The sequence below is a fragment of the Hylobates moloch genome, unplaced genomic scaffold (assembly GCF_009828535.3).
Source record: "Hylobates moloch isolate HMO894 unplaced genomic scaffold, HMol_V3 SCAFFOLD_7, whole genome shotgun sequence".
Taxonomy (NCBI): Eukaryota; Metazoa; Chordata; class Mammalia; order Primates; family Hylobatidae; genus Hylobates; species Hylobates moloch.
Window position 1 is genome coordinate 90,603,506 of NW_026652282.1, and position 24,613 is coordinate 90,628,118.

General features: G+C 36.0%; 1 protein-coding gene across 1 annotated transcript in view; it reads left to right on the forward strand.

The window, feature by feature from the left end:
• Positions 1–24,613, forward strand: part of COL4A5 (collagen type IV alpha 5 chain) — a 273,551-nt gene that overhangs the window by 162,236 nt on the left and 86,702 nt on the right. The window contains exons 20-29 of the mRNA XM_032757441.2: positions 3,805–3,978; positions 4,303–4,386; positions 8,241–8,333; positions 9,733–9,803; positions 10,107–10,298; positions 11,458–11,626; positions 14,175–14,267; positions 14,667–14,771; positions 15,745–15,842; positions 19,795–19,945. Coding sequence (XP_032613332.1) covers positions 3,805–3,978; positions 4,303–4,386; positions 8,241–8,333; positions 9,733–9,803; positions 10,107–10,298; positions 11,458–11,626; positions 14,175–14,267; positions 14,667–14,771; positions 15,745–15,842; positions 19,795–19,945 — 1,230 coding nt within the window. The remainder of the gene's footprint in view (positions 1–3,804; positions 3,979–4,302; positions 4,387–8,240; positions 8,334–9,732; positions 9,804–10,106; positions 10,299–11,457; positions 11,627–14,174; positions 14,268–14,666; positions 14,772–15,744; positions 15,843–19,794; positions 19,946–24,613) is intronic.

Consider the following 24,613-nt stretch of genomic DNA (forward strand, 5'->3'; position numbering starts at 1 on the left):
TTCATTTCCCCTGACCCTTCCCAGCCCCTGGTAACCATCATTCTACTCTCCACCTCCATGAGATCAACTTTTTTTTTTAACCTCCTACGTAAGAATGAGAACATGCATTTGTATTTGCCTTTCTGTGCCTGGTGTATTTCACTTAACGTAATGTCCTTCAGGCTCATCCATGTTGCTGCAAATGATAGAACTTCGTTCTTTTATGGCCAAATAATATTCCATTGTGTATTTATACCACATTTCCTTTATCTGTTCATCCACTGATGAACATTCAGGTTGATTTCATATCTTGGCTATTGCGAATAGTGCTGCAATAAACATGGGAGTGCAGATATCTCTTTGAATTACTAATTTATTTTCTTTTGGATATATACCCAAACGTGAGATTGCTGGAACATATGGTAGTTCTATTTTTAGTTTTTTGAAAAACCGCCATACTTTTTTTTCATAATGGTTGCATTAATTTACATTCCCACCAACAGTGTATGAGTGTTCCCTCTTCTCTGCATCCTTGCAGCATCTGTTATTTTTTGTCTTTTTGATGATAGCCATATTAACTGGGGTACATTGTATTATTAATAAATTACACCAAACAATTCTTAATAGGCAAATCATCACACTTTTCATGCTAATAGGGAAGGATATTCTCCCCAAGTAATGCCTAGTTTTGCAAGATTTCCCGTATAAAAATGGCAAGCAGCGTTATCCACCTAAAATTTCAGAAATACCTAACTAGAAATCCCCATGGTGATTTTGTTATACAATAAAATCTTAGAGCTCAATACTGAGTTTTATATTATTCCTTTTGAAAACACACAGTGTAGTGGAACATTTCTAATTTGGCCACAAATTGAGTACTGCCCTTATCTAGAATGTTTATTTGAATGTTCTCTGAAATAGGGTAATAATAGTGATTTATGTAAGATTTCTAGATGCATGTGGTACAGTGCCTGGCACACATACATATTCAATAAATTATTATTCCTTTTCCTTCAAAAATACGTGGCTAATGAAATACTAAAATGATGAGATGAGTGATATTCAGTGATCTTTCCCAAGAGAAAGAAAATAAATATAGGTTCCATTATGCTCTAAATGTGAACTTCAGATTCCTAAATGTGAACTTCAGATTCCTAATCTCAAGATAGTGAATTAAATACAGACTGTATCTGGAAAATTGAAATAAAGAATTATCTCAGGATGCAGTAAAAGAGATAAGGAGTTGGGAAGTATGAATGAAAAGTTAAGAGGTATAAAAGATAAACCTAGAAGCTCCAAAATTATCTCATGAGGGAGGTCAAGGAGGAGAGAATGGGACAAGAGGCAGCATTTGAAAAAAATAATGGCTGAGAACTTCCATCTATTAAGAAACACATACATCACTATTGAAAAAGCTCACGAAGCACTAAGCAATAGTAAAATAATAGTAATGCAAAGGTCCATAACTAGACACATTGTAGGGACATTTCAGAATTCAGGGATGAAAAGAAGCTTTTAAAAACTATTTGAGAACAAAAGGCCGATCACCTACAAAGCAGTGAGTCAGAGGATGATAATAGAGCACATTTTCAAAGTGATAAGGACAAATTACTATGAATTAGGGATTCTGTATTACCCTAAACTATCATCCTAATGTGAAGATGAGATACATAGGAAGTTTAACACCTTCAGACTGTCTCTGAAATAGTTACTGGAGGTTTTACTCCAAAAAGAATAAAGGGAATTCTGGATAAAATGAGAATAGCGGTAGGATGCAAGAACCAAAGCTTAGAAAATATATTAGTAAAGCATATTAAGTCTAAATCAGTACTGGTCATTTTTTAAAAAGGTGTTTTAAGTAACAACTTGGAGCTATAATTGTAAACATTATTAACATGTGATGTGTAGATGCAGAGAGAATAAGGATAAGAGTTTTTGTCTTGTTAGGGAAAGATAATATAAATCTTGTTAACTGTATAAATTTTTAGAAATATATAGGTTTAAGTACCTAGGTTAAAATGTTAATAATAGCCACTAGAGAAGAATAGAAATAAAATGTATAATGTACACACCAATCGAAGAAGGAAAATGACTAAAAATCTCATATATAGTATGAGTTAAGATTGGGGCAACATAAAGACAAATCTGGGTAAGTAGAAAATAAAATATAAGGTGACAAGAAGAAATTAAAAATAAGTCAGTAAATCCAACAAATTTGAAAGAACTAAACACTGATTAAACGACAGTGACTAAAATAAAATTGAAATTAAAAATACCTATTATAGTGCACAGTAGACATATCTAAAGCAAAGTGACAGATACAATCTGAAAATAATGCAATATATATTGGGCAAATGCTATACATAAAAAGCTGGCTTAGCAATTCTAATGTAGTATGAAACATAAATGCAAAACTTGAAACTATAAAAGTTCTAGAAGAAAATGTAGGAAAAACTTTTCTGGACATTGATAAAGATTTATGACTAAGACTTCAAAAGTAAATGCAACCAAAACAAAAATAGACAATTGGGACTTAATTAAACTAAAGAGCTTCTGCACAGCAAAAGAAACAATCAGTGGAGTAAATAGCCTACAGAATGGGTGAAAATAATTGTAAACTGTGCATCTGGCAAAGGACTAATATCCAGAATCTGTTAATATAAGGAACTTAGACAAATCAATAAGAGAAAAAAACAACCCCATTAAAAACTGGGCAAAAGACATGAAGAGAACACTTCTTAAAATAAGATATACATGTGGCCAACAAACATGAAAAAATGCTTAACATCACTAATCAGCAAATAAATGCAAAGTAAAACCACAATGAGATACTAACACATGTTAGAATGGGTATTATTAAAAAGTCATAAAATAACAGATTTGGGCAAGAAATAATTTCAGTTATTCAGAGACCATCTGATTATCTACCAGAAAGCTTTAAAAAATCCGTTGACAAATTCCCAGAACTTAAAGAGAATATGTGTGCAAGATGGCCAGATCTGAGTAGCATACTTAATTTGCCTTCCTCTTCACCAGCAAGCGTACAAGAGAAAAAAGTACACTTCACAATAGTAATAGTATTAAAATTCACAGTAGTTATAAAACAAACCCATGAATAACCCCAACAATACATGTGTAAGACTTCTTTGCAGAATTTTGTAAATTATTATTAAATAATATAAAATTACTAAATAAATGGAGAAATAAATTTAATTATTACTTGATGTGAAAAACCAATATTATACAGTTGATTCTACCAAAAAATAATCTTTAAATTCAAATTAATCCCATTCAGAATCCCAACCAGTTTTTGAAAATGAAACTGAAACATTTATTTAGAAAAGTAAATTTGTAGATGGTTTTAAAAATGAACAAAGACAAGCATATTTTCCTTAGCAGTTTTGAAAACATTATAAAGTTATAGTAACTAAAAAATGTGTTAGTGGTGCATGAATCACCAGTGTAACAGAAGAATGTCTGGAAACAGAGCCATGTTTATATGGTAACTTTGAAATACCTTTTTATCTTGCTAATGACTTTCCGGTATTTTTAAGATTATAAGAACATAGTGTCAAAGGATGGGGTTACTAGTAATTTCCAAAAGTAGTAAAGCTACTTTAAATTATTATTTCCTACCCTCAAACTGTTACTTACATTCTTTGGAACTTTTCAACCTTTTTTTCAGACTTTTGAGTCTCATCAAAAAAAAATAACATAACCAGAATTATATGTTAAAGGAAGATCTTATCATTATCTAATGTCTCAATGAGAACTAAAGTAACATCTCTAAGATGAAATCATTTTGATCACTTTTTTGAATCTTAGGGGCTGCAGTTATGGGTCCTCCTGGCCCCCCTGGATTTCCTGGAGAAAGGGGTCAGAAAGGTGATGAAGGACCACCTGGAATTTCCATTCCTGGACCTCCTGGACTTGATGGACAGCCTGGGGCTCCTGGGCTTCCAGGGCCTCCTGGCCCTCCTGGCCCTCACATCCCGCCTAGTAAGCTATATTTTTCTCCTATTAAGTTATATTTTTGTTTTTGTTTGTTTTGTTTATAAGTAACTCTAGCTAAAGGTTGGCCTCATTTGTTGAGTTTCTGATATCTAAGAAATTCTACTACTGCTTCTACTTTTTGGGTTTTGGTAGTTCTTGGATGTTTACATTTGCTCTTCATATAGTATTTATCAGCAATGTTATATTTTCCTTTTGCTTATAGGTACTTGTATTTCTTCAGAGAATAGGTCTTTTTCTAGCTTGTCAGGCTTTCTTTAATCTTCTGGATATTTCACAATTAGCTTGCTATCCTTTCTTTATCTTACTCAGGTGATGAGATATGTGAAGCAGGCCCTCCAGGCCCCCCAGGATCTCCAGGTGATAAAGGACTCCAAGGAGAACAAGGAGTGAAAGGTTTGATCTCCAAACATATTCATTCCTTCATTTTCTTCATTCTTCCAAATCATCAGCAATATCCCCTGTATCCTCCATCGCACCTTAGCCACTGACTCCCATGGTCATACCCCAAGACCATCTCATTACCAATAGTGTTATACTTACATGATCTTGGTTTCATGCATCCCATTTTTTGGATCGCTCTCTTCTTTCTAGCTTACTACCTCTAGTAACCTGACTCCAGCAATACTCCAACCCCACTGAGACCTAGCAACTTTGACTAATGCTTAACTTTTTGATGTCCTTTCTTCCCTCTTAACCTTGCTTAAATTCCATTATCAATCACTGTAATCAATTCCATTCATAAATCCATGATTCCTTTGCCCTTCTCTCACTTCATTGCACTCACTTGGAACAAAAGCATAATCCAAATTTTCATGTTTTCTGAGCCTACACTTTCTCTTCTCTTTTCAAATTTTAACAGTTCCTCCCCTATTCTGACCTTGCTTCCTACTTCACTGACCAATTACAGCAATAACAAGAGAACTTTCACTGATTGCTACCACCATATTTACTTACCTACTTGCACCTGTGCCCATATCGTCTCCCTTCTTGCATATTACTGTTACTGCTCCTATCTAAAGCCAGTTCTTCCATTTATACAATAGATTTCATTTCCTCTTATTTCCCCAAGGATTTTTTTTCCAGCAATTTTTGCCTCTCCCACATCACCAGTTTTTCCCTCTCTATTCAGTCATTCCAAGGAGCATACAAATATGCTTTTTTCACCTATCTAAAAAAGTGTAATCCTACATTCCCTGCCAGCTGCTTCTCTATTTTTCTATTCCCATTTGCAACAAAACTTCCTAAGAATTTTCTACTCATTACCTCTAGGTACTCTCCTCTTGTTTTCTCTTAAACATACTCCAATCAGGATTTCATCCCCTCTTCCCCCAACTCCCCACTGCCTACCATTCCACAAATGCTGGTCACTTGCCAGCAGTCTATATCCTGCTAATCCAAATGTCAGGTCTGTCTTTTTTTTGCTTGCTTTTTGCCTTCTTTAAATATTTGCATCCCTTAGCTTTCAGTACATTTCCTGTTTTTCTTTTCATTCCTCTGTGGTGCACATATGTGTGTGTGTGTGTATGTGTATCCATGTAATTACCATCTAAACCAAAATATAGAACATTTTCAGGACCCTGGAAGACTCTTGTGCTCCCTACTCAGTATCCCCCAAAGGTAATCACTATTTTATCCTCTGGCATATATTAATTTGCCTAATCTTGAACTTTGTGTACATGGAATTATACTGTATGAGCTCTTTTGTGCCTGGTTTCTTTAGCTAAATATAATATATGTGAGATATATCTCTATTTTTGTTTGTTGCGGTATTTTTCCACCATTCTTTGGTTTTCCACTGCACATTACCTCCGTATTCTAATGTTGATGGACATTTGGTCTGGAGCTATTGTGAATAAAGCTGTCATAAATATTCTTGTACATGTATTTTTTTTGTAGGACATAAACACTAATTTTTATTGGGGATATATCTGGAAATTGAATTGCTGGGTTATAGGGTAGGTGTAGGTTTTGTTTCATAGATATTACCAAACCATGTTCCAAAGTGATTTTCATTTGCATTTGCCTAATGACTTGATCATGAACTACTTTCTTATGGTTTTTATATTCTCTTTTATAAAGTGCCTGTCTTTATCTTTAATTTGATTATTGGATACATGTATTAAAACCCTCTTCTGTTTTGTTAACTTTTGTTTAACAAAAGTTACTAATTAAATGAAATCAAATTAATTAATGTCCTATTTTATCGTTAGTACTTTTTATGCACTGTTTTAGAAATCTTTACTTATCTCAAAGGCCTGATGATATTCCTCTGTGTTTTCTTCTAGACACGTTATTGTTTTACCTTTCACGTTTTGATCTTTCTTCAATTAATTTTTGTGTATAGTTTGGAGTAGGGATCAAAGTTCATTTTTCCCATATGGATGTCCAGTTGACTCAGTACTATAGAACAAAAGATCGTCAATTACCCCAATGAATTGCATTAGCACTTTTTGTAGATCATATGACCATATGTGTGTAGGTCTGTTTCTGACTGCTCTGTTCTGTTCTGTTGTTTCATTAGTCTCTCCTTGCACCAATATGATACTATCTTAATTACTGTGGCTTTATTGTAAGTCTTGGATATTCTAGTTTCTTTGCATTTTTTGTGTGCATCTTAGAATTATCTATCCAACTTTTAAGTTTAAAATGCTCCAAGGTTGAGTCCTTGTTCTTCTTTTCTATCTAAACTCATTTATTCAGTCTCGTGACTGTTAATACCACCTAATTGCCCATGACTTCCAAATTTATGCCTCCTATCCAGATATAACTCTTTTCCTCTAGATTTGTGTATCCATTTGCCTAGTCAACATTTTGAACTTGATATCCTGATCAAATTGAAGTCTTGATTTCTGCCACCTCCTCCCCATAGTTGCTGCACTCACATCTTCAGCTTCTTACTTAAAGAGCAGGCCACTTTAGCCTTCTAGTTGCTCATGCTGAAAACCTTGGAGTCATCCTTGATTCCCCTCTTGTTTTGTGTTTCATATATGATCCATGAGAACATCCCATTGGCTCTACTTTCAGATATGTCTATAATCTAACCAGTTCTGATCATTTTCATTGCAGTCACTCTGGAATGAGCTACCACCATCTCTCTCCTAGATCATTGCAACAGTAGTCACTTAGGTGGTTACCCTGTTTCCTTCATTGCCTTTAGAGGCTATTAACATAGCAGCTAGAGTCATCCCTTAAAAACAAGTTATAACATGTTGCTTTTCTTTTTAAAATTTTCTACTAGATTCTCATTTCACTCACAGTAAAAACCACAGCCTTTATATTTCTTATATGCATGTATGCCATTTGTTATAAACTGTCAACTTTCTGACCTTGTTCCCCTCCCTCATTCTGCTCTAGCAATCTGGTCTGCTTGCTGTTCCTTGTATATACCAAACATGGCTATTCTTTCTGCTTGGAATGTTCTACACTGTTATGCACATGTCATGTCCTTTAAGTTTTATCATATAACAACTTCTCAATCAAGTCTATCCTGACTACCCTATTTAAAATTGCAACCCCCCCACCCTTCCCTGGCATACTCAATACCACTTATGTAGTTCTATTTTTTCCTATAAAAATATCTTTTAAAGCATATTAAATATTTAATATATATTTAATATTTTTAGACAGGGTCTTGCTCTGTTGCCTCTGTGAGTGCAGTGGTGCAATCACAGCTCACTGCAGCCTCAATCTCCTAAGGCTCAAGCAATCCTCCCACTTTAGCCTCCTGGGTAGCTGGCTAGTACAGGCATGCACCACCATGCCTGGCTAATGTTTTTATTTTTTCTGTAGAGATGGGGTTTCGCCATGTTGGCAAGGCTGGTCTTGAACTCCTCACCTCAAGCTATCTGCCTGCCTCGGCCTCCCAAAGTGCTGGGATTACAGGCATGAGCTACTGCACCCTGCCTATACTTAATATTATATTAAAATATTTCATAGATACATTTTGATAATTCATTTCCTTTATTGATTATTATCCCTTTCCCCTGGTAGAGTGTGAGGCATGTAGACATGAATTTTTATCCATGACTTTTCTTTTGCTCACCAATGTAACACAAGCATCTGGAACAGTTCTTGGCACACAGTAAGCACTCAGTAATTTATTTGTCATAAATTGATTCAGGATATAGGCTTCTCCAATCACACCATTAAGTGGAAATGCTGTCCCTTAGTGCTAACATTTTTAGAACCTATCTATAGAAGGTATATGTACCCCTTTCAGTAAAATTTGTTTGTTATGATTTCACTAGGTGACAAAGGTGACACTTGCTTCAACTGCATTGGAACTGGTATTTCAGGGCCTCCAGGTCAACCTGGTTTGCCAGGTCTCCCAGGTCCTCCAGGTAAATTATGCCTCAGGGTAACCTTCTAAATATTTTTTGGTTAGATTTTGTTGAGCTTATTCTTTTAGAATGTTACCAGTTTCTTATTTTATAACTAGTCACTCATATCTATAAAGAATTAAGTATGAAATGCCTCTATTTGTTATCAAATTAATTATGCTCTTGATTTTAATACCTGAAGCTACCAACATTTTCTATTAAAGCATTTTGACAATATAATTTCAGGAAATATATCTTCCTCATTTTCCTATGGAGAAGAAAATCACTTATACAGAGTCAGACTTCTTTCTTCCAGAATACTGGGAGAAAAGTTCATAATGCTTAGCCCCTGAGTATAGTTTCCAGTGGCAGAGATTCCAGTCACTGGGGATGTATCACATGTTGTCGTTCAGGAATAGGGGTTCTATTGGAGTTTGGCAATCAACTGCCAGTATTCCTCTCTCTATATATATAACTCATCTATCCCCCTTTCCAGTCAAAACTATATGTGATATCTGTCAGACCCACAACTGTTTCATTTAACTGCCCCTTAGGTATCCCAGTATTCTCTTGAAATTACACTTTATGTTTGAGTCAGGGCTGAGAATAGACACCAGATCTCTTACCTTTCTGTCTAGTGAGTCTACTAAGGACACCAATTCATTTGGAGGTTAGGAATACTTTCAACAAATCTTGTAGACATTATTGGACATTAATAATCTAGCCTTGTACCTCAAGTCTCATGGTTCTCAAACTTGAGAGTGCATCACCTGGAGGGCTTATTGAAGCCCAGAATGCTGAGCCTCACTCTCAAAGTTTCTGATTCAGTAGAACTGAATGAAGGCTCAAGAATTAGCATTTCTAATTAGTAGCCAGGTGGTGATGATTCCACTCATCCAGGGATCCATTTAGAGAACGACTGCTTTAGTAATGTTTCCTCTAGTCTTTGGGCTGCAAATATTTCTCATAAACCAAATTTCAGGGAATGACAAACCAAAGACAGGACTGGTAAGGATCTAGGAAAACTCCATAAGTCAGAATAAAGATATTCAAACCTTTTCGTTATCTTTTTTCTCCCTTTGGCAATGGGAACATCATAGGAACCCAGGAAACGTTGTGCATAGTATTTGGTAGTTGCAAGGTCTGAGAAAGGCTGCTTTGGAGTTGGAAGTTTCTTAGGATACAATATTGTATGTAACATGAAATGTTAAATTTATTTTTAAAAAAGGATGATTATCTCATTTTGTGAACATAAAAGGAAAATACAAATGTGACTTAAATGGGATTGAATGGGGTTCTTATTTTAAAAACTTGACTTTCTGACTTGATGATTTCTGTATGAGCTTTGTCAGGAGTTCAAGCTCAAAGCTTACATTATTGTGTGTGTGTGTTGGTTTGTCTGTGTGTGTGTGTGTGTTAGGATCTGTTGGTTTCCCTGGACAGAAAGGTGAAAAAGGACAAGCTGGTGCAACTGGTCCCAAAGGATTACCAGTAAGTTTTGAGTATATTATAAAACAAAAAGAAGTAGAAGGAAGGCATTTTACACATTGATTTTCAATTATTCATATATATACACACATATATAATTTAATTTTTCCATTAAGTTGTACTTTGATTCCTTGACTCTTCCTGACTCACATGCCTCACTTGATTCAGCCCTTTGTACATTAAATGTTATTGGATGGGTTGAAGGAGTAAACTGGAGAGACGAAAATGTTAGAAAAAAAGAAACTGATTTTCTTTTTCTCTTTCTTCTTTTTCCACTCTTTCTCTTTCTTTCCTTACTCATTTCAGGGCATTCCAGGAGCTCCAGGTGCTCCAGGCTTTCCTGGATCTAAAGGTGAACCTGGTGATATCCTCACTTTTCCAGGAATGAAGGGTGACAAGGGAGAGTTGGGTTCCCCTGGAGCTCCAGGGCTTCCTGGTTTACCTGGCACTCCTGGACAGGATGGATTGCCAGGGCTTCCTGGCCCGAAAGGAGAGCCTGTGAGTTGGTTTGATATTTTTGGTTTTGTGATGTTAAATTTTCACTTAGAAATGTTTTCTAAGTTAATTCAAAGGATGGGCCTGATTCTGAGATAAACACCCAATCAATGCTTAAAACAGGGTGACCATACAGTAATGGCACATTGTTACTGACTATGTAGGGTTTCTTCACTACTCCTTTCTTTCACTTGTTTTGTAAATTTATTTTTCTTAACCCATTAATATTGAATATTTTCTATGAATAGGTGGGTAGGAGGTTAAGATGTTTATGAGACAGTATAAGGTTCCCCATCTCTTAACCCCCACATTTCTTTCCTTGGGTTTACTTAAACCTCATGACTGGGCATGGTGGCTCATGCCTGTAATCCCAGCACTTTGTGAGGCCGAGGTAGGCGGATCACCTGAGGTCAGGAGTTTGAGACCAGCCTGGCCAACATGGTGAAACCCTGTCTCTACTAAAAACACAAAAATTAGCTGGGCATGATGGTGGACGCCTGTAATCCCAGCTGCTCGGGAGGCTGAGGCGGGAGAATCACTTGAACCCGGGAGGCGGAGGTTGCAGTGAGCCGAGACTGCACCACTGCACTCCACCCTGGGCAACAAGAGCAAAACTACATCACAATAAATAAATAAATAAATAAATAAATAAATAAATAAATAAATAAACAAACAAACCAACCTCATAACCAGCAGTTTAACTTGTTTCTATATATATATAGTAAGCTTAGAGAATAGTACAAGTAGATAGCCATGTTCCATGTGCCACAGAACTGAAAGATTTAACATAAATGAACAATCTTATTTTGTACATAACACACAGCCCAGAATATTTAGGTAGGAAGTGATATTTTATAATGTTATCTAGACAATAACCTTTCTGACTTACACTAAAATGTAAGCTGCATAAAGTCAGAGATTTTTGTGTATTTTTGTTTTCTATTGTATCACCAGCACTTGACACATAGTAGGAGCCCAAAAATATTTGTTGGAGGAATGAGTAAGTGGAATGATCACACATACCATCTCATAATACCACTCACTTGTATAGCTTTTAAGAAGAACTATTTATGGCTATATCCTTTCCCCAGTTGTATTCAGTACCAACCTACAGATAGTTGTTGTATCTATATGTTTCTGTATTAAACTTTTCCCTTTTTAGGGTGGAATTACTTTTAAGGGTGAAAGAGGTCCCCCTGGGAACCCAGGTTTACCAGGCCTCCCAGGGAATATAGGGCCTATGGGTCCCCCTGGTTTCGGCCCTCCAGGCCCAGTAGGTGAAAAAGGCATACAAGGTGTGGCAGGAAATCCAGGCCAGCCAGGAATACCAGGTAAGTTTACTGTGTTTTGTTTTAAATTTGGTGCTTAAAAACAGAAATTTATTATGTTTTGGCTACTCATGGCTTCCTTTCCCGAGAGGTGTGTTTCCCTGGTCGTTTATATTTGAACTCTTCAGAGCATCTTAGCAAGGGATCACAATGTTTTTTGTAAGGGGGTTGCTTTTTAAATCTTTTCTGACTGTTTCATTGTTACTGTTAATTTTGCCTTTTTTAAGTACATGATACATAATGCAAAGTTTAATGAATAGTTATAACAGAAGCACACAGGTAACCACCACACACATCAAAAAATAGAATGTTACCAGCATCCTAGAAACCCTTAACCTTTTCTGCCTGTCATTTCCTAATCACAATCCCCTTCCTCCTCTCTACTGTCTTGACTTTTACATAATTTTCTTCCATTACCCCTCTGTTTTATGACCTCTGTATTCATTATTAAACAGAGTATTTTAATTTTGTTTCTTTTTAAACTTCATGTTAAAAGAATCATAGGGTGTTTTTTATATTAACTTTTCATGTGGCTATAGTATATTTTTATTGCTATATAGTATTTCATTGTATGTATGTTTATGTGTGTGTGTGTGTGTGTGTGTGTGTGTGTATGTGTGTTACAGTTGATTGATCCATTCTATGGTTAATGGTTAATTGAGTTATTTACAGTTCAGGTCTATTATGAATAATGCTTCTGTATACAGTCATATAGATAGATAGGTAGATAGATAGATCCCTATATCTCCTTGTGTTCATGTGCTCACAGTTCTCTAGGGCAAGAGTTGGCACACTACAGAACTACAGTCCATGGACCACATCCAGCCTACCACCTGTTATAAATAAAAGTTTTATGTGAACACTTCCACAACCATTCACTTTTGTCTGTGGTTGTTTTTGCACTGCAACTGAAGAGTTGAGTAGTTGCTACAGAGACTGGATAGTCCACAAAGCCTAAAGTATTTACTCTGGTCTTTTACACAAAAGGCTTACCAATACCTGGGCTAGGGTATGTATTTAAGATTAGCATTTTCAAAGCATAGGATAAATGCATCTTCCACTTGACTGGATAATTACAAACTATATCCAGACCAATCGTACCAATTTTTACTACCACAAGCAGTGTTGAATATTTTATGTTGATTTACATCGTTGGAAACATTTTGTATTGTTAGACTTTTACCTTTTTGCCAATCTTTTGAGTGTGATATTTTGCATTTCTCTGATTAAAGTTTAGCACCTTTTCATGTGTTTATTGGTCATTTGAATTTGCTTTGTGAAATGCCTAATCAAGTACTTTGACCAATTTTATATTGGATTATTTCTTTTTTTATTGATTTAGAGGAGTTCTTTGTATATTCTGTGTATTAGTTCTTAGTTTCCTATGTATTTTGCAAAAAGAAATCTTTACCTACTGTGGCTTGCCATTTTTACTCTTTGTATGGTGTCTTCAATGAGCAGAAAACAACTTTCACATCATCAAAATTATCAATCTTTTCTCTCATGGTTAGTTCTTTTTGTGTCATGTTGAGGAAATCTTTTTTCTTGAGCCAATTTCAAGTTCATGTTTCCATTAATAAGGAGTAGATATACTTGAACTTTGCACATGTAAAACCTAAATGTACCTATTAGCCAAAAACAGTATTTTCCTTGTTTACTACAGTTTGATTTTTAACGCTCTTTTGGCCTACATTTTAAAAATACTTATATTGATAACACCCTGTTTTAGGGGTTTCCAGAGAAACAGAACCAATAAAAAGGATAGACAGATGGGTAGATTAGATAGATAGATAGATAGATAGATAGATAGATAGACAGACAGATAGATAGATAGACAGATAGATAGATAGATGAGAGGTGATTTATTATGGGAATTGACTTACATGATTATGGAGGCTGAGAAGTCCCACAGTAGGCTGCCTGTAAGTTGAAGAACTAGGGAAGCCATTAGCTTGGCTCAGTCTTAGTCTGAATGCCTGAGAACCTGAGTGGCTGCTTAGTGCAAGTCCCAGAGTCTGAAAGCCAGAGAACCTGGAGTTGTGATGTCCAAGGGTAGGACAGGATGGGTGTACCAGTTTCAAAAGAGAGAGAGCAGAGAATTCACCTTTTTTTCTGCCTTTTTGTTGTATCTGGTCCCTCAGCTGATTGGATGGTACCCACACACATTGGGTGAGGGTGGATCATCCTTATTCGTTTCACTGATTCAAATGTCAGTCTCTTTTGGAAACAGCCTCACAGACATACCTAGAAATAATGCTTTACCATCTATCTCAGTATCTGTTAATCTAGTCATGTTGAAACCTAAAATTAACCATTATACATCTTGAATCATGGAAGTCCTTAAGGCTGTCATATCCTTTTTCTTTTTGAAATTCTATCTTTGTTTTATATATTTCTTGAATATATAGTGGAAGATTGTTTTTCTTGTGAATTTTTGTTAGTTTACATTTTGAAAAGATTACTGATAATTTTCTTTTTTGTTTTTAATTAAAAAGAGACCTTTAGTCGAGTAAATACTTCTCATTTACCACTGATTTACTCTTGCTTTCAGGTCCTAAAGGGGATCCAGGTCAGACTATAACCCAGCCAGGGAAGCCTGGCTTGCCTGGTAACCCAGGCAGAGATGGTGAAGTAGGTCTTCCAGGTATGTGAGGAATTTATTTCAAAGTAACTTCAACACTGATGGCTTTTTTTTTTTTTTTTTTGATGGAGTTTCGCTCTGTCACCCATGCTGGAGTACAGTGGCGTGATCTCGGCTTGCTGCAGCAACCTCCTACTTCTGGGTTCAAGCAGTTCTCCCTGCCTCAGCCTCCCAAGTAACTGGGATTACAGGTGCCCACCACCACGCCCAGTTAATTTTTGTATTTTTAGTAGAGACGGAGTTTCTCCATGTTGGCCAGGCTGGTCTCAAACTCCTGACCTCAGGTGACCCATCACCTTGGCCTCCCAAAGTGCTGGGATTACAGGAGTGAGCCACTGCACCTGGCCCTGATGGCTTCTTTCTTTGAACATTTTCCTTTCAATAACTGCTGTTTCTCCATAGGTGACCCTGGACTCCCAGGGCAACCAGGCTTGCCAGGGATACCTGGTAGCAAAGGAGAACCAGGTATCCCTGGCATTGGGTTTCCTGGACCACCTGGTCCCAAAGGTATGTTGGAATGGGTAGCAGGCAGAGTAGGTTAGAAGATTAGCATGATGTTATTCTCTCATAAAATTCATTCAACAAATAAAATATATTAATTGTACCTTTTTTCTCTGTGCGATAAAGAATGTAAATAAAAAATCACAGTGTATTTTCACTATAAGTTCATGATCTTTATCTAAAACAGTCCAGACAAGAAAATATCTACATTTTAAATATGCAAAAGTGATATATAAGCTTAAAAATCACAGGAATTATTGTATTTTGTGTTCACCATAGTATTTTCAGGGTTTAGAACAGTTCCTAACACATAGTGTGCACTTGATATTTATTGAGTTAAAGGATTTTTTAAACAGAAAACAGAATTATTGCACATGTGTAGCCAAATAATGTTTTATGCTAAATAATATTTTCTTGATTTATTGAAATTTTTAGGGCTTATGCTTCAGTTCTGCTTTATTCCTCACAGAATTTATTCTCACAAATGGCAAGAGCACACAGTGGTCTGAGGACAGTTCTTAAATATATCTTTAGTCATTTATACAAAATGCTTTCAAAAGTATCAGGTTTGATTTTATGTGTGTATGTATCTATAATATCTGCAGTTATTTTTAGTTCATTTCCAAAATTATATGGTAGGCCCTTTGTCATACTACATCCAGATGTAAGCAGAAGAAAAGTTCTTGGGCATTTTTGTGTGGGATTCATTCCTTATAATTTAGTTCTATCTTATTATATAACAGCCCTCATTTTCTTCAGAAAAGCATATGTTCCACATACATTAGCTCTATGTGAAAATAAAGGAATGTAAGATGATTGAGAGGATTGTAAGGCTTAATCCTAAGTAGTACAATGTCATTGTGCTTTTGACATCTTACTGTTGTCACTAAGCATGAGTAGAGTGTGGGTTTGGGAATTTGAATATCTTTCTTAAAGTGCCTTTCCTTTGGTGGTTAAAAAATGACTTATCATTTTACAGGCTTTCCTGGAATTCCAGGACCTCCAGGAGCACCTGGGACACCTGGAAGAATTGGTCTAGAAGGCCCTCCTGGGCCACCCGGCTTTCCAGGACCAAAGGTCTGGGACATTTTTCTTTAGTCCTTCTCATTTTCTTATCTTTCCCACCTTCCTTATTTCTAGCTCTCTATTTTGACTCAGCTATCATCCCAAGCCCCAAGTCTTTACTATAAATATATAGATAACTTATTATATTTCCATTTAAAAAAATATTTAACCCCAAATCATCTTTAACAGTCCAAAAGGTCACATTTGGAGCAAAAAAAAAAAAAAAACCCAATTTCTGTACCTACTTTTGAGTGCCCAGTTCTTTGATTAGAGAATACAGGCATACCTTGGAGATATTGCAGGTTTAGTTCCAGACCACCACAATAAAGTGAATATCAAAATAAAGTGAATCGCACAATTTTTTTTGTTTCCCAGTACATATAAAGGTTATGTTTACACTATACTGTAGTCTTTAAAGTGTGCAATAGCATTAGGTCTAAAAAAACCATATGCATACCTTAATTAGAAATACTTTATTGCTGGCCGGGCACGGTGGCTCACGCTTGTAATCCCAGCACTTTGGGAGGCCGAGGCGGGCGGATCACGAGGTCAGGAGATCGAGACCACGGTGAAACCCCGTCTCTACCAAAAATACAAAAAAATTAGCCGGGCGTGGTGGCGGGCGCCTGTAGTCCCAGCTACTCGGAGAGGCTGAGGCAGGAGAATGGCGTGAACCCGGGAGGCGGAGGTTGCAGTGAGCCGAGATCGCGCCACTGCACTCCAGCCTGGGCGACAGAGCAAGACTCTGTCTCAAAAGAAATACTTTATTGCTAAAAAATTTTAGCAATCATCTAAGCTTGCAGCAAGTTATAATCTTTATTCTGGGGGAGGGTTTTGACTCAATATTGATGGCTGCCCACTGATCAGGGTGATGGTTGCTGAAGGTTGGGTGGCTGTGGCAATTTTTTAAAATAAGACAACAATGAAGTTTGCCACATCAATTGACTCTTCCTTTCAGAAAAGATTTCTCTGCAGCATGTGGTGCTGTTTGGTAGTATTTTACCCACAGTAGAACCTCTTTCAAAATTGGAATCAGTCTTCTCAGACCCTGCTGCTGTTTTATCAACTAAGTTTATATAATATTCTAGTGTCATTTCAACACTGTTCCCAGCATCTTCACCAGGGTGGATTCCATCTCTAGAAATCACTTTTGCTCATAAGAGGCAACTGCTCATCTGTTCTACTTTTATTATAAGATTGCAGCAATTCATTCACATCTTCAGGCTCTACTTATAATTGTTGTTCTCTTGCTACTTCCACCACATTTGCAGTTACTTACTCCATTGAAGTCTTGAAACCCTCAAAGTCATCTGTGAGAGTTAGAATTAACTTCTTCCAAACTCCTGTTAATGTTGATATTTTGACCTCTTCTTATGAATCCTGAATATTCTTCATGACATCTAGAATGAAACCCTTTTCAGAAGGTTTCCAATTTGTTTTGCCAGATCCATAAGAAGAATCACTATTTATGACAGCTATACATTACACAATGTGTTTCTTAAATAATAAGACTTGAAAATTAAAATTACTCTTTGATCCATGGGCTGCAGAATGGGTATTGTGTTAGCAGGCATGAAAAGAACATTAATCTCTTTGTACATCACCATCAGAGCTCTTGGGTGACTAGGTGCATTGTAAATGAGCAGTAAAATTTTGAAAGGAATCTTTTCTTCTGAGGAGTAGGTCTCAACAGTGGGCTTAAAATAGCCAGTACATTATGCTCTAAATACATCTGCTGTCACCCAGGCTTTATTGTTCCACTTATAGAGCACAGGCAGAGTAGATATACCATAATTTGTAGGGCCCTAGAATTTTTAGAATGGTACGTGAGCATTGGTTTCAGCTTAAAGTCAACAGCTACATTAGTCCCTAAAAATAGAGTCAGCCTGCCCTTTGAAGCTTTGAAACCAGTAATTTACGTATCCTCTCTAGCTATGAAAGTCCTATGAGCATTTTATTCCAATAGAAGGCTGTTTCATCAACATGTAAAATCTGTTGTTCAGTGTAGTCATTCATCAATGATCTCAGCTAGAACTTGCTGCAGCTTCTATGTCAACACTTGCTGCTTCACCTTGCACTTTTATGATGTGGAGACAGTTTCTTCCCTTAAACCTCACGAACCAACTTCTGCTAGCTTCCAACTTTTCTTCTGCAGCTTCTTCACCTCTCAGTCTTCAGATAATTGAAGTTAGGGCCTTGCTCTGGATTAGGTTTTTGCTTAAGGGAATGTTATGGCTGGTTTGATCTTTTGTCCAGATCACTCAAACTTTCTCCATATCAGCAATAGGGCTGTTTTACTTTCTTCTCATTTGTGTGTTCACTGGAGTAGCACTTTTAATTTCCTTAAAGAACTTTTCCTTCACATTCACAACTTGGCTAACTGTTTAGTGCAAGAGACCTAGCCTTCAACCTACCTTAGCTTTTGACATGCCTTCCTCACTAAGCTTAATTATTTCCAGCTTTTTATTTGAAGTGAGAGACATGTGACTCTTTCTTTCACTTGAACACTTAGAGGCCATTGTTGTGTTATTAATTGGCCTAATTTCAATATTGTTATGTCTCAAGGAATAGAAAGACCTGTGGAGAGGGAGAGAGATGCGGGGAAAATGGCTGATCAGTGGAGCAGTCAGACATTTACAACATTTTTTTTATTACGTTCACCATCTTATACAGGCAGTTTATAGTACCCCAAAACAATTATAATGGTAACATCAGTGATCACATATCACCATAACAGATATAATAATAATTAAAAAGTTTGGAATATTGTGACAATTACCAAAATGTGACACAGAGACAAAAAGTGAGCACATGCTATAGGAAAAATTGCGCTGATAGACCTGCTCAATGTAGGGTTGCCACATACCTTTAATTTGTAAAAAAAATGCAGTGTCTGCACAGCACAGCAAAATGATGCACAATAAAATAAGGTATGCCTGTATGATGGTCAGCTCCCTCTGTGCATCTCTATAGAGTCATCATCCCATGTCATCTCTGTTCATGCCTGTGATGACTGGTTGAAATGGTATTGAATATCATTTCCAGACCTTCTATACTGTTGCCCTCTGTCCCAATTCCATTACAGATACATAATGCAAATCACTGCAATTGACTTAGTAATACTAATAATAAATAATACTGTGTTTGAGTTACTTTTCATTCCTTTTATTATTTCTTATCTAATATTAAGCTTTCCTCAGTCAACCTTCAGCAAACTGCTGTGGCATGTAATTATCGTGACTATTCCTATATATTTTATCTGTGTGTCATTGATTTAAACCTCCTGTGTTTTGTAATTATTACTTATTTTTCATGGGAAAAACAGTTAACCCGTGACACCAGTTCTCATGAGAAAACCACTTCTCTATTGGTTGATTCTTTTTCTTATAAACATTTTCAAATGAAAATAAAAGTAAAATGAATAATACAATGAGCTTTCATATATCCATCATCCAGATTCAAAATTATTATGATTTTATAACATTTGCTTCATCTAGTCCTTTTTACTTTGCTTAAATATTTTACCCAAATCTCAACACCGTATCATTTCACTTATAAATGCATCAGCATTCATCTCTAAATAACTTGACATTTTATACAAAAACCACAATGTTGTTATCATACTTAGTAAAATTAAAAATAATTGTTTAGTATTATCTAATACTCAGCCTATAATCATATTTCCCTACAAGGGTAGTCTGTTCTTTAATCTCATGCTCTCTCAGTTTTTTTTTATCCTGAAACCGTCCAAATCATCTAATTTGTTTTACTAAACGCTGTTTCCCATCCTTCCATATGTTTTCTCCAACGTACCAATTACTTTTTATTTAATTATCTTCTCCTCTCCCCCCATGGAAAGAAAAGTATTGTCTTGTATTTTCGGCATTAAATTCTCTGTGGCAAACAATAAGGACCAGAAAAGTCATGGGAGTTTTTGTTATGTTTTGTCATGTGTATGCTCAAGGGTGAACCAGGATTTGCATTACCTGGGCCACCTGGGCCACCAGGACTTCCAGGTTTCAAAGGAACACTTGGTCCAAAAGGTGATCGTGGTTTCCCAGGACCTCCAGGTCCTCCAGGACGTACTGGCTTAGATGGGCTCCCTGGACCAAAAGGTATGGAGACTGTCACTGCATCTCAATTTGCTTTTAACTTTTATAGAAATTGACACCTTTGGGAAAGTTTATGGGTGATAAGCCCAATTAACTGGAAACCTCATGCTGCCATTTTGTTACTGCTACACATTTTTCTCAATCCTTCATTGATTATTTTTGTCTTTTATTTCATTGAATAGATAATAAAATCATGGCCCGGCATGGTGGCTCACGCCTGTAATCCCAGCACTTTGGGAGGCCAAGGTGGGCGGATCATCTGAGGTCTGGAGTTCAAGACCATCCTGGCCAACATGGCGAAACTCCATCTCTACCAAAAATACAAAAATTAGCCAGGCATGGTGGCACATGTCTGTAATCCCAGCTACTTGGGAGGCTGAGGCAGGAGAATCACTTGAACTTGGGAGGCGAAAGTTGCAGTAAGCCACTCCAGCCTGGGCGACAGTGAGACTTTGTCTCAAAAAAAAAAAAAAAAAAAAAAATACAATCATATATGTTATAAAAGTAACACTGAGACGTCTTCCTTCCAACCCATCTTCATCCACTTTGTTCCTCTCCATCCTCCTACGTAACTATTTTTTATTTTCCTTTCTTCCAAGACAGAGTCTTGCTCTGTCTCCCAGGCTGGAGTGCAATAGCGCGATCTCGGCTCACTGCAACCTCCACCTCCCAGGTTCAAGCAACTCTCCTGCCTCAGCCTCCCGAGTAGCTATGATTACAGATGCATGCCACCAGGCCCGGCTAATTTTTGTATTTTTAGTAGAGACGGGGTTTCACCATATTGGCCAGGCTGGTCTCGAACTCCTAACCTCGTGATCCGCCCGCCTGGGCTTCCCAAAGTGTTGGAATCCTTCCGGTGTTTCTTATATAAGTACCAGCCAAGAATTTGTTTTATTTTCTCTGTTCTTGAAGGAGAAGATATTTTCTTTTGACTTTATTTGCACTTTACTTATTTTACTTAAATTTGTATCCTGAAGATCACTCCATATCAGTAGACAGAGATCTTGACTCTTTGAAATTTAAGACTAGGCACCTAGTGTTGAAAATAGGTGCCTAGTGTTAAATTGCATGGATATACCATAGTTCATCCCAGTTGCTAGTTGCTAGATTGGATTTTTGCCAGTCATTTATTACAAATAATGCCATAGTGAATAATCTTTCATGCATATTATTTCAGATGTGTTCAGGTATAATAGTAAAATAAAGTGATGAAAAAGGATTTTCTGAATTAAAGGGTAAATGCATCTCTGGATATTGTCAGATTCCTCTCAATTTGCACCATTTACACTCCACCCACAATGTATGAGTGTGTTTCCCCACAGCCTTGATAAATGAGTATGCTGACAAACTCTTGGATTTTTGCTAACCTGATGAAGTAAGTAGGTTTCTAAGTATATTTTTAAACATTTTATTGTGAAAAAGTTTTAAGTACTGTGAAAAATAATAGTACAGTTAACAGCTGTATATCTACCACCCAGATTCTACAATAAACCTTTTATCTCCCTGCCAACGTTTTATTTTTTAAAATTTTAAATATAACAAAGTAGACAACTTTATTGGGACTACTATATACCCATCACTGGTATTTTACTATCAACATTTTACTATATGTGCTTTGTCACATATCTATCCATCCCTGTCTCCATCCATTCATCTATTTTTGATGTATTTCAAAATATATTACAACAACAATATACTTCTCTCTAAATACTTCAGCATGCATACCATAACTAAAATTCCATAGCTCTATATTACTTTTCTTCTGATATATAATTCACATTAAATGAGATGCACAAATCTTAAGGGTACATTTACTGGATTTTGACAAATACATACACTTGTATAACACAAAATCCTTATCAAAATATTGTTTTAGAAATTTTCCTTATGCCCCTTTCCAGTCAGCCCCTATCCCATCATCCACAGTGGCAACTATACTGTTGATTTTTTTCATCATAAGTTATTTTGCCTGTTCTAGAACTTCTTATAAATGGAATCATATGGTATGTACTTTCTTTCTAAGGCTTCTTTCACTCAATATAATGTTTTGGAGATCTATCCATGTTGTTGTGTTTATCAATAGTTCTTTTCTTTCAATGAAATCATTGAGTATTTTATTATGTGACTGTATCATGGATACCTGGGTTGTGTCAAGTTTTTGGCTACTATGAGTGAAGCTGTTAAAGACATTTCTTACAATTCCTTTTTATGGATATGTGATTTCATTTTGCTTCAATAAACAACTAAGAGCAGATTTGTTGGATCATAAGTGGATACTTAGGTGTACTAGAAACTACTAGACCTTTTTCCAAAATGGTGATACCATTTTTAATTTATACCAAAGTGGTTCAGAAATTTGCATTGTTCCACATTTTCTCAAATTTTGGAATGTTGGTAGGTGTGTGCTAGCATCATATTGTGATTTTAATTTACATTTCCCTGATGAATAATGATGTTGAGTTCTTTTTTTATGTACTTGTGAGCTACTTACATATTCAAATATTTTTTCTATTTTGAAAGATGATTTGTTTCTCACTTTATTATTAAGTTGGAAGTGTTATTTATATGTCCTGCGTACTGGCCCTTTCCTAGATATATGTTTATTAGCATTTTAGCCCTGGCTGGCTGACCTGTTCATTTCCTTACTGTATTTTGATGGATAAAAGTTTTAATTTTATTGAAGTTTCATTTATCAATTTTTTCTTATATAATTATAATTTTCTGTTTCTTGCCTAAGAAACATTTGCCTGCCCCAAAGTTGCCAAGGTATTCTATGTTTTATTTTATAAGCTTTATAGTTTTAGTTTCTATGTTTAAAACTATTACACATGTCAAATAATTTTTGTTCACCATCATTTGTTTAAAATAACCCCCTCTCTATTGGATTACTTTGGGATCTGTGTTAGATCAAATAATAATATATGTGTTGGTCTACTTCTGTGCTGTCAATCCTGTTTTATTTATTTAGTTTGCTATCATTAAGCCAGTACCACACTGTTTATATTACTGTAGCTTTATAGTAAGACTTGAAGTCAGGTAAGGTAACCCACCAACTTTGTTCTTAAAAAAAAAAACACACATTTCTTTGGCTGTATTAGGTCCTTTGCCTTTACTCTCAGAGTGGTTTAAATTGTATGTCTCTTACGGTGAGTGAGATTGGCCATCCTTTTATGTGTTAAGGGTCATATTTTTTTTTCTTGTTAACTGCCGATATCCTTTACCCACTTCTCTGTTGTTTCTTCTACTCCCTTGATTTTGAGTTATCTAATAATGAGAAGGAATAGAATTAGTAAAGCTGACTTGCATTTTTTTTCCTTTCTGATTTGCAAGGAATCCGACTTCCCTGGTCAATGTTTTGGCTCCTAGTGAATAATCTGAACAGGGCCATGCTTCTGGAACATGTTGGATTGATTTCTATTAAAGCAGTAAGACAGCCCAATCCAATTTTAACCAGGCCAGATTGTATTCTGCCAGCAAAAGCCCCAGACTAGCCCAATACAAACTCTTCTTAGACAAGCTCTTAAAAAAATACCTTTCTGGTTTTGACTAAACAATTCAGGCCAGCTGTAAACTGTAACACTCAAAGTTACAAGTTGTGTTTCCCACTAGTTATCTCCCCTAGCTGTAGACCTGTAACAACAAAAATTGCAGATAAAGATATTTGAAATGATATGTGGCAAACAGTCTTCCTGTGGAAGTTACCCACTTACTATATTTTGTTTATATATATTCTTGAGACACAGTGGTAGTGAAGAAATGCATTGAAGGCTATTTAAACATGAATTTAACAGGTATTTGCTTAATCTTTGGAAGGAAATTAGGATATGGCATTCCCATATCCTCACAGGAGTAATTCTCAATTATTAAAAGCCAATAATAGCCAATTAGGTGCTAGAAAAATAAGTGTTTGGGATATTCTGCCATGTAACTCCTTCATTCTTCAAACATTTATTATGTTCTATGCCAGCTAGTACCTGAATCACTAGAAGCTCAAATGCATAGTTTCTGATCTTGAAGATCTCAAGGATTGCTCTCTACTGTGAGAAAATCTAGGTAGCATCACCATGAAAGTGATTATCTCAATGGGAACTTCTATGAACATGTATCACTAATATTTTGGATCAGTAGACTACACTCAAAACTCAGCAAGCAGATCACAATAAAAGTTCACCTACCAAACACCCACCACACACCAATGACTGGGTATTAAAACTCAGTTACTAAACTGTAGGAAAGGTTGATGCAACACTTTCAAAACAATGTAGTGACCAATAATAAATTAATAAGGCTAATACTCATCATGATATATCTATATGAGGAAGAAAATGTGCTTAAGGTTGAACATTAGAATCAGATTATACAAAAGAGAAAAAAAGATGATTTTGGAAGCATTCAGTTTACCTCATATATTACTTTTGTTCAGGGCCTTATCTAAGGTACCTGGAGAGGTTTTATATAGATGGTGACAGTTGAATTTAGACTTAAGGGAAAGGTGTTCCAGGCAGCAGGAATAACATCCAAAGGTATTATTGTGACAACTATTGTGTGCTTGGAAATGTTGAAAGAAATACAAAAGTATATAATTTATGATAACAACAAATCTATATTAAACAAATATGACAAACAACTGCATGCCCATACATTTGACAACTTAGATTAAATGGACTAATT